Genomic DNA, 11,087 nt, shown 5'->3' with positions numbered 1-11,087 from the left:
TAGAGTTAAACATTATTTATACAAAAATACGTTTTTTGTGTGTGTTTTTAATTGATTACCTAAGGCACTGCTCTTAACAAGTTTACTAATGCTAAACAGATAACCTTTGAAATATTTTATTATGGAATGGAGCATCATGAAACAGATCTCAACTCCACAAATCTGAGAAAGGTACCAAGATAAAATGATCTTACTTGGCTCATGCCAATCCTCCAAATCTCTACCAGTTGTGAGTGTACAGGGAGTTTCATTGGTTAATTTGTAGTACACATCTATGGTTCTGATTAAACTCAAAAACCATAATGATCATGGAATTCAAGAAAGTTTAGCAAATATGCCAAATCAGCTCACCTTTGTAGTATGCACAGTTTGGTTGTCACAAGCTTCTAGTTTCTGCTCTATGATGAAATACACGTTCCATCATATGAAATACACTAAGTTTGGATAATATTCATTCTCCCTTTTTCCATGAAAACGTTTTTCTGTCTGTTATCATTTAGTATGTGACAACACTGCAAATAATTTAACAAAACTTTCTAAACAAATCTGCGTGGACACAAACATTTTAGGTCTACGTTTCGTCAACAAAATCAGAAATGAATAAGTTAATTAGGTTGCTGAATTGTTGTAGTTTTTTTTTTTTTTTTTTAAGGAAAGTAATCCTTTGCACACGAGAGGACGTAGAAGACTGTTCGATTTAGCAGGATAGAATGTAAAGTAAGTGGGTAACTTAAGTAATTATAAAACTGCTTACAATATAGAAAAAAAAAGTTAACGTCTAATACTGCTTATTTTTTTTATATACACCATAAAATAATACTTACATATGCAACTTAAATACACGTAACAAAAAAATATTTTTTATAATAAAATAAAAAAAATCAATACTAAAGCAAACATTGTGATAAACACATACTTGTAATGAACGTTTTTCTCCACGTACTATTAGTCACAGTGAACTTTTACTGTAAGCATGTTTTTTGCTTTTGAAGACCGTTTCTAAGCATTATTCTATTCCCTTCTCCCCAAGAAACTAAATTCTGCCTGTCATTGTTATGTATTATCGTGAAGCTTCATAACCAGAAAGGAACAAAGACTTGTATTACAATAGCCCGTAACTCGTTTTGTAAAAACTCTTAAAATGCTTTTGCTAGTCCTCTTTGCACTCAACAGTTAATCATATTAATTATAGTCCTATGGCATACCAGAGTACACTTAACTAATAGGTTAAGAAAATTGCTCCATAAACAATAACAAAGACAACATATTCTAAAAACATTGAGACCTTGCAAAACTGCTTGCTGCTCCAAAGCAAAATGTTATCCCACCATCATGCTCTCCCTGAAGAAATGACAAAAGTGTGATCTTGATTCCTTCTCCTGGATGGTGAATTACACAAACATATATATAGTTTGTTAAGTAACATGTTGAAATAGCAGCTTTTCACAACAAGGCTTCAGCGTTTCATTAAATACTGTAGAGCGAAGTGCAATCAGGATTTTCAGTGCTGAAAAATCACATTTCTGGAAAAAGAAAGGTGAATGTTTGGTTAATACATACTGGCAATATTAAAATAAAAATACTATATTCAGTGTGGATAGAACTGCACTGTTTCAATGGCCATACGGTGGGAGGATATACACAAAGGAAAGATATGGTTTTATTTTCGTCTAAAAACCACACACCAAATATACCATATAGTCAAAATTTATTTTAAAGGAACACTCTCTAAAGTGGAAAAATAAATACATTTGTTGTTAATGTTGGATTGTTCCTCTTAATGTTTAGGCTCAGGCTGTCCTCTCTTTCTCCATTTAAAAAAAACAAACAACAAAAAACCTCACCTGTATTGCAGCACCAAGTCAGTCTCTTCCTAGCAGCCGCTCCTAACCCTGGATAATCATTAGTAATAATGACTTGTCAAATTCAAGCATTTAGGCGGCTTGGCATCAACATGCTGTGCAAGTTGTTGCTGAATATGAATACCGTCTATTTTAAAATGTATCCATTACGAAAAGCCTAGAGTGGCTGTCAGTTACTAGAGTCATGACATCGGACAAATGTGAACATTGCGGTTTCTCTGAAATTGGCAATGTATCACACTGTCTGACAAAAAAGGTACTGATCTAACCACTAAAATAATTTCAGTAAAGGAACCATAGCAATGTCATGCTAATAAAGTTGTGTTATGGTTCCAGGAGGATTTGGGCACCATCAAACCATAATCAGTTAAACAATTTATGAATGGTTGTAAACCCAAAGTGTTTAAGCCGTCCACTTTACTTCCTGGTTTAAAGCAAGCTCTGAGGCTTCAATGAGGTGAACTTAGAGAAGGAGAAGACAGGACGTCACTCTATGTAAATGCATATGTGGGCATTCTCACACAAACCAGACTATTCAAAAAGTGTGAATTGAAAGAGAAAATTTATAGGTTAGGCTAAAACAGCAATTAAATACAGAATTGAATTGAATTGGGGGGAAAAAAATTCAAATAACGATTTTGGACTATAATTTTGAATTTACTTTTTAAATCCTGACACTTTGCAACTTTGTAAATCTTTGTAACAGACAGCCTTCCTCCTCCCACCTATTTCTGTATAGAATTAGGACAGTTCCTTAAAAAAACACACACAAAAAACAAAAAAACACAAAACCTGAAAACGTCAGGTTGCTTCTCAATACTTTTGCAAAAGATCGAGAAACAAGGAAGATCTAAACAAAAGATGAAACTAAAAGGAAACAAGTTTACATACGGCAGACCATCAACTTTGATACTCCAATTGCTTTCAAGTCTTATGGTTCTGACAATATATTTTCAAAGAGAATCTTTGAAATCTTAGCTAGGAAAAGGTTTACTGTAAAACATGTAGTTGATGTAATCATATAATCTGCAGTTTAAAAGTTCTACCCTAGTCGTACACATGAAACTTGCCTGCAGCAGAGTCAATGACCGTGGACAAAGAATTGACTTGCCCATCTTCAAAGGCCAACTTTGGGGTAGAAGCTTCTATAAGGGCCTGATTACACGTGTCTGTGGAAATGGAATCGGAGGACAAACTTGTTGTTTTGGAATGGATTCCCAGATCAATAATTTCCTCAAATGTCCACATGCTGGATTTTCCATTTATACTCTGCACCAGCTCCGTAGTTTCATGGTCCTCATTAAGCGTCATGCAATCTTGGCTTGTTCCATTAGTCACAAGGCTAAAATTGAATCAAAGATTTGCAGTAAGTAAATTGTTTGGCTTTTTACATTTTTTTATTTAGCTCAATTTTTTATGAAGGGGAACGGCCACATCTCTGGAAATTACGCCAATAAATGTAATTTTGAACATCATCATCTAGAACTAACATTAACCATTTTTTCACGTAATCCTTCATTTTCTTTTAAGTGTATATACATTTTTTTTTAAACAAATAACACAGTCAGGGAGCACATTGCATTGGAGAAGGAGAAAGAGAAACAAGGTGGGAGATTTATTAAAGTATTGATGATTAATCGGCACCATTCCTGAGATGCTTTTTTGGAGTGACTAATTTTTTGGCAGGCTTTTCAACTATATTACTTTGGTGACTTTTCAGACATAATTTTTTGTTACTTTTTCTGTAGCTCATTCTATTTATTCATAATACTGCCTATTCTACTATTACTTCAGTTTTATTCAGGAGTAGAAAAAAAACACAAAATACACACTGTATTCACATAATTCCAATAAAGACTTTTATAGATTTCATATCTCACAAATACTTGTTAAATATAAGCCATAAGTAAACACAGTATTACAATACTGAGAAGTTATGATTTCCCCTTTAAACAATTGTTAAACATAAGAAAAGGACTAATACAATGCAGTCTCACGAGAATGTGTAATGCTTTTATATACTTATATGTTGGTATACGGTAAAGTTGTTTGCGTGTCCTTTTTTTTGACTGATTACCTGTATTTATTGGTATTGAAAAACCACCAGTTTATTTTTATTTTTCATTTTTTGAAACTTGAAATCTTGATATTCTCTCAGTTTCTATTTTTTTATCAACATATAAGTGCCCATTAGCTATCCAATTTTAAAGTTTTCTTCCCTTTTTTTCCCCCACTTAATTCACTTCGTTATGTCTGTTATGCCAAATTGGGATTCGATCGAGTAATCATGTTTTACTCCTTATTATTATTTTCTTTACTATTATTACTTTTTGTTTTTGAGCTTTTGTTGAATATTTACTCTTCTATGGGTAATATTATTGGTATCGTGCCCTCACTTTTAAAACTTGATCCAATCTATTTATTAACACCCAGTATTACATCCGGTGATAGAATTACTCAAAAACAAAAAACAAATAGGGAAATTTTAAAATGGTCAAGCAACCAATGCTGGATCACTACACATTGAGTAAACACAAGCGTGGGATTATTTTTTTTGGAGGGAGGAGGGAGATTTAAAAAAAAAAAAAAAAAAAAAAAAAAGGAAAATGAGAAAAAAGAAGCAAGAAACAATATCTTCTATTAAAGAAAGAAAAGCAAAACAAAACACACACACAATGTAGATAGGAGTAAGCAGTTACTGACCATGGTTCTTCTGGTGTTTTTGTTTCTGAAGATTGCCCATTAAGCTTCTGATCAGTGGCTGGGCTATAACCAATAATAAATAATTCATTTTCCTTCTGCACTGAATCATCTGGTAATAAAGGACCCAGAGGAGTTAAAGACCTTGTACATTCTTGATCATCAGGATCCTCCCCGGAATCCAGTCCATTCAGATCTTCTAGAATAGAATAAAATATACATATTACATGGATTGTTTTTCTCTTTTATTATTGACGATTTTTGGTTTCATAACATATTTAGGGAAAAAAAAAAACCAAAAAATGCAACGTGGAAACACTCAAAATCAACGATGTCACTACTTACCATGTTGGTTATCTTCAAGACTGTTCATTTCTTCATCATCTTCTTCTGTGCCCAGGTCAGATCTATCAACATGCTGGAATTTAAAGAAGTAACTTGAAAAATCCATTACAGAAACAGAGTAAGACAACCCATGCAACTTTAACAAGTGTAGCAATACTAGATAAGGATCATGTTACCCTAAACCTTTTATCTGTATAAGGGTTACATTGCTTAACACTAGGATTTACTGAAACAAAAACTCCAATTTATATACACTTTGATTATCTTACCAGGGGATCTTAATAGGAAAAATAAAAAAACAATTTTAAAAAAAAAAACCTACTTTTGAATCCATTTGGTCGGTCTTTCTGGTTCTTTTCATGATTTCTTCAATTCTCTAAAACATATGAAAAAGCACTTAACTAAAACACACATTTAAAATAGAGAGTATGAACAATGTGCTTTATATTCGTGATCAAACTGTATGTGTAATATCTGCCTTACTAAGGAAGGCAAACAACTACAAACCTCCCTCCCCTCTGCTCCCCCCCCCCCCCCCCCAAAAAAAAATTGTGTGCAAATCTGTGTGTAAAGTCCCTCACAATAAAATTCTGTGACATTTTAAAAGCTTTGTGTTGTTGCGTAAGTGAATGAATCTGGTCTAAAAATGTGCGTTATTCTTTAGCTTAAACGTACAGCAGATTCTCGATAACACCAGCCAAAAGGTATAATATTTATTTATATTGCTAATAATACCTTCTTCCTTTCAAGTCTTTCTTGCATATTCTGCTGCATAATTTTCTCACGCTCTTGTCTTTGCTTTTCAGCTTCTTCAAGGGCTTTTGCTTCTGCTTCTTCCCTCTTAAAAACAAATACCAACTTTGTAGGACTTCATACAAATTCTGATCAGGTTTATTTAAGGTACCTTTTTTTGTAGAAATAAGAATGGGTACTTTGGCACACACACAGCTTCTAACTAAATAAGTAATTGCTAACTTTTGCCACCACAGCTGTTGGGGACTATGCTATACCAAAAGATTAAACAGCTTAGACAGAATATGTGTAAATGTACACACAACCCTTAATGCCGGTCATGTAATCCAGAGTTTCAAAACTGCAGTATGAGCATTTGAACTAAGCACTATAGGATTTAAGTCTCATCTAATGAGTTGGATTTATAATTGGACAGAGAAGATGACAGGGATGCAGTAGGTGCCGACTCTGCGTGTTAAAAACCAACCACCTCATGGCTGCCAGAGTCTGTGCGGAGATCACTGTTAAGTCTGTGGGAGCAGGGATATCTCAATGGCAATTCCACCTTTGGCTTAAAACAGTGATCTCAGAGCCTGGAAGCCGAGATGTGGAGAGAATGAGAATACTATGCATGGCAGGTATATACACACTGTTATACACAAACACTGACTATACAGAATTAAATAATAACCGATATAATAGACCACCAAAAGGATAGCAATTAAATATAAGTAGATGCAATATAAAACGACACATTATAGAAATGGCAGTATAAATGTAAACATTATGGACTTTGCATATTTATATTGTTATTGCACCAGATTTTTTTTTTAAATAGACAGAGGGCTACTATTGGTCCATTCTAATTATTGCATGGGATTTGAACTCTAGTTGGATTCTGATTAAACCAAACCATTCAGAATAAACTACTGATCACCAGAAAGTCATCTAGGTGTATTTTTTTGTCTTCCATGAACTGCTTTCATTAATTTACAATAAAAGAAAAAAAGAAAAGTTCCATAACCACTACACACACTTCTTCTATGGAACATCCAAAGTTAACATTTATTACATTACTGCCTTACTTGGAGCTGAAGCTCAGCAAGACGCTCCTGTTCTTCTTGCTCTTTACGGACCCTTTCTTCTTCTTCTTTTCGCTCATCTTCTTCCCTTTGCAGTTTTTGCTGTTCTTTTAAAAGCTCTGCTTCTACTTTCTGCTTTATTCTGTCTTCTTCTGCTTTGCGAGCCATCTCCTCTTGTTTGATCCTGATGAGTGCAGCAAATAAATTTAATTAATACGGATAATCTACTCCCTTAAACATATTGGATTTCATTGGAATTACAACCTATGTTTAATGTCCACAGGACATACTTGCAAATTAAAGGAATACTGCAAGCACAATAACCAATATAGCTGGCTACAGTAGTTCTGTTGCAGAAAGTGCCTTACCATAGTAAAAAATTAAACCATTTGAGAGCAGTTTAAAAAATTACCTGGGGTCCTGCAGTGCCACATACAGTCTTAGAAGCTGAATACTTACATTGGCTCCATTAAGCAAAACAATGCCACGCAGTTTCCATTTTCTGGTCATAAGGTAAGCCCTTTCAGTTAATCGTTTCTGAGTTAAACTACTTAACCTGTGCATTATTGGCACCATAACCACTACAGCAGGCTTGGAGTGTTATTTTAAGTACCAGGAATTTTTAATGATGTTTTATTTATTTATTACTGCCATTTATGGAGCGCCAACATATTCCACAATGCTTTTTTGGTGTCAAGACTCTGTACTGCACTCTAAAATTTAAGCATTTCTGTTTTTAAGATCAACATACCCAGCATAATGATGCCCAATGCAGTTGAATTTCCCCATAAAGATACATTTTATATGAGGAGAATAAGATTGGCTAGTTTGGCAATTACTGCCAGTGATCATTCATCTAAATGGCCAATGACCATTCAGCGGGATGAGGAGGAGGAACTTCAGTCCTGAAGAGACTGGGAAGCTGATGAATGACAGGTGCATTTAAACATTCTGTTTTTTACTATTACAGGGAGGAGGAATGATAATATAATCCCTTGTAGTAAACTGTAATGTTACAAATAAAAAGGCTTACAATGTCAGAGTTTTCCTTTAATAGTTTCATTTAATCAGACTTGATGTCTACTGAGAACTACTTAAAGGGACACTATAGTCATTTGACCAACTACAGCTTAATGCAGGCCTTTTAATCTAAACACTGACTTTTCAGAGAAAAGGCAGTGTTAACATTGCTCCCTAGGGACACTCCTCAGATGGCCACTGGAGGTGCTTCCTGGAGCAGTGCTGCACAATTTCAGCACTAACTTTCAGCATCCCCATGCTCAGCATGGATTCGCTGAACTTTCCACTGGCATTTGGCCCCAACCCCGCCCTCCTGGACAATTTCAGCCAATCCAATGCTTTTTCTATGGGAAAGCATTGGATTTGCTGAGATCATCAATTCTGATTATGTCAGTCAAGGAGGCGGAGCAAGGGCAGGGCCAGGAAATAAGGTACGTTTCATTACCTTTTAAGAGGGGCTAGAGGGTGTAGGGGGTGCAAGCCATCTAATACAGTGTCAGAAATACACATTTGCTTTCCTGACCCTAGAGTGTTCCTTTAACTATTACTATATATGTTCGTACAAAAATCTATAATAATATGAATGAAAACAATTCTTTACTTTTCTTCTTGCTGCCTTTGTATCCGTTCCTGCTCCTCACGCTCTCTTTGCTCTCGTGCAAGCCGACGCTTCTCAGCCAAGATTTTGGCAGCTTCTTCGGCAGTTGTGCTCCCTGAAATATTTTTACTAATGGGTTCTGCAAATAAAAATGTTAAAGAAAGAATAATAATAAGCTGTTTAAGTAGGGAGGGAGAAATCATTTATGAGCAACAAGGTAAGTTGCTGATTTTACCATCTTTGGTCTTTGTAGAAGTCACAGATGTCTCCTTCTCTGAGGTTTGTAAAGGTTTGGGTTCCAAGCCAGTCCCTTCGTGCACTTTTTCCTTTGGTTTAGCTTCTGGCTCAGTATTCTTTTTGGTAGCACTTAAGACACTTGGTGTAAGAGACGGACGTTGGATGGGAACAGGTTTGTGGGTCACAGTAGGTGAAGGAGGTCTCTGTTTTAGCACACTTGGTGATTGAGGCCGATTTTTTTGTATTTTTTTACTAGGAAAAAAGAAAAATGAAATGAACTTTAAACAAACTACACAAAACTCCCAAAAATAGTAACTGCAAAATGTTGGTTATGTTTTCCCCATTTCTTGTTTTATGCACCTAAGAATGTTTTGCTGCTGTGCTTAGTCTGTACAAGGACAAATATGAAATGCATGCTTGCATTCCATACATGAATCAATATTCTGATTTCCGTACTTTTAAAGGGACACTATAAGCATAAGCATTAAAAATTCTGTACTTTTAAAGGGACACTATAAGCATAAGCATTAAAATTTCTGTACTTTTAAAGGGACACTATAAGCATAAGCATTAAAATTTCTGTACTTTTAAAGGGACACTAAAATTTCTGTACTTTTAAAGGGACACTATAAGCATTAAAATCAATTTATCTAAATGAAGTAGCTTTGGTCCAAAGACTGGCTCTTTTTTTCTCACAATGTAATACATTGTCTAAACTAAGTCTCTGGTACCCGTGAGACTGACAGCCACTAGAGGTGATAGTTTGGTAAATACATAAGTCTTAAAATAGGAAATATTGTTGTTACACCAATTCTTGTAAAAAAAAACGTCTGTGATATTGCACTCTATTTGCTGAAATAACCTTACAGATTTTATCAAATTCGTATGATTTTAAAGATTGTAATAAGTGTTCACTCATACTCATGTTAGACAGTATAGCAAGACCAGGATCGTATAGAACGATGCTGGACTCTTGAATTAATTCCTAAGTGGAACGCGCGCGTCATGTGCCATGCGTTCCGATGATGTCAGCTATGCGCCCGAGTCGACGCAAGTGACGCGACCCGGAAATGAAAAGCATGGCGCCTGAATTGGAACGCACTGTGCGTTCCAATGTGAAACAGCGAAACCCGGAAGTAGACAGAAGAAACAATTTAAAAGGATGCCAAGAAGCCTCTGCATACTACTACCACCGAGGAAGCCCCTGGTACGGGGCGAAACGCGTTACGGACTACAACAGACACTATCAGCCATTTGGCTACACTGGTCTTTGGACTGATTCAGCCCTACAGTCTGTGTTTGATTATTTTTACTCGTATTCTTTTTTTATTGGTTTTATTGTATACTTTGGATTAATAAAGCTCTTAAACTTGATTCCTATGCTGCTTGACAATACAAGAAAATCCAGAAGACAGACGGGGACATTTAAGAGTCCCACTGCACTATTCATGATAGCCATATGATACTATTTGGCTCCAGGCTTGTGAGTACATGATCTCCACGTAATCCTACCTATATATTTATAGACAATATTGCACTATATGGTTTTATGTTTCTTTTTAGACGCATCAAGATGTGTGATCCACCATTGTATGCATTATACTTTTGTATTTGTCAGAGTGGTCTAAGGGGTCCCCACTCAGGTGGTCTATAGCATCCCTTGCTATCACACACATTCATCTCTGTTCACTGTATATATCTTGTTTTTATTATTACTAGAGGTGATATCTCATTAAATTTAGATTTTTCAAGGTTGTTATGTTCTGTGTCACCAACAAACAACACGACAACACTGAACACCGCTAATGTTTTCAATAGAGGAGCCCTGAACTGATAGAGTGCAGAGACTGCCGTGCATTTGCCATGGGTCTCTTATGCTTTCCTATGAGAAGCACTGGAGGGGGCCCGAGATCAAAGTGGAGCAGCTGCTGTAAGGAGCATGTCCCAGTGATGAATTATGGATGAGGACTTTCTGACTTCTGAATAAGTACTACTGCTGACGGCTGGCTCCTGATCAAATGCGAACTGAAAGTAAACCTAAAAAAAATAAGTTTAAACAGTTTTTTGCCCGGGCATCTTTAAACAGCACATTTCAGAGAAGCTTTCTTGGAGTGCACCTGTGATATAGCGGTCCACGTAAAGAGAGGGACTGTGGGTACTTTTAAAAATGCAACATTCCTTCTGAAAGCAGTCATCTGCTAGCAACATGACATTTATTTTAGTTTCACACAGGTTTCCAAGATTTCTTTTTATTTCAATATCAGATGAACTTACCTTTCAAGTGTTGGTGATGGGGCCCGTTTTGGAGTAAGGACAGGGGATGGAGATCTCCTACGTGAACCTGTTGTAGGAGATGGAGGGCGTTTTTCAAGAGAAGCAGGTGATTTTTCAGCATCTTTCTGGCAGAGACAGAAACATATCCCAATTCATAATGCAAGCACACATTCTCTGGGCATTACTGCAGCTGTGCAACTAGACATTTTATAGATTGCCTGTCTGGTTTATTAGGTT

The 11,087-nt window shown here is 35.8% G+C and overlaps 1 protein-coding gene across 11 annotated transcripts in view; it reads right to left on the bottom strand.

Moving 5' to 3' along the window:
• Positions 1-366: 366 nt before the first annotated feature.
• MAP7D3 (MAP7 domain containing 3) overlaps positions 367-11,087 on the bottom strand; it is a 66,269-nt gene continuing 55,548 nt past the window's right edge. For all 11 annotated transcript variants that reach the window (XM_063432009.1, XM_063432011.1, XM_063432010.1 and 8 more), the window contains 10 exons: positions 10,851-10,975; positions 8,575-8,828; positions 8,343-8,478; positions 6,725-6,905; positions 5,643-5,747; positions 5,230-5,283; positions 4,908-4,980; positions 4,566-4,761; positions 2,933-3,204; positions 367-1,523 (listed from right to left, as the gene is read on the bottom strand). In XM_063432009.1, coding sequence (XP_063288079.1) covers positions 1,516-1,523; positions 2,933-3,204; positions 4,566-4,761; positions 4,908-4,980; positions 5,230-5,283; positions 5,643-5,747; positions 6,725-6,905; positions 8,343-8,478; positions 8,575-8,828; positions 10,851-10,975 — 1,404 coding nt within the window. In that variant the 3' untranslated portion in view covers positions 367-1,515. The remainder of the gene's footprint in view (positions 1,524-2,932; positions 3,205-4,565; positions 4,762-4,907; positions 4,981-5,229; positions 5,284-5,642; positions 5,748-6,724; positions 6,906-8,342; positions 8,479-8,574; positions 8,829-10,850; positions 10,976-11,087) is intronic.

This window comes from Pelobates fuscus, chromosome 9 (genome assembly GCF_036172605.1).
Source record: "Pelobates fuscus isolate aPelFus1 chromosome 9, aPelFus1.pri, whole genome shotgun sequence".
Taxonomy (NCBI): domain Eukaryota; kingdom Metazoa; phylum Chordata; class Amphibia; order Anura; family Pelobatidae; genus Pelobates; species Pelobates fuscus.
Note: the sequence above shows the minus strand (reverse complement) of the source record. Positions and strands in the feature narration are given on the sequence as shown.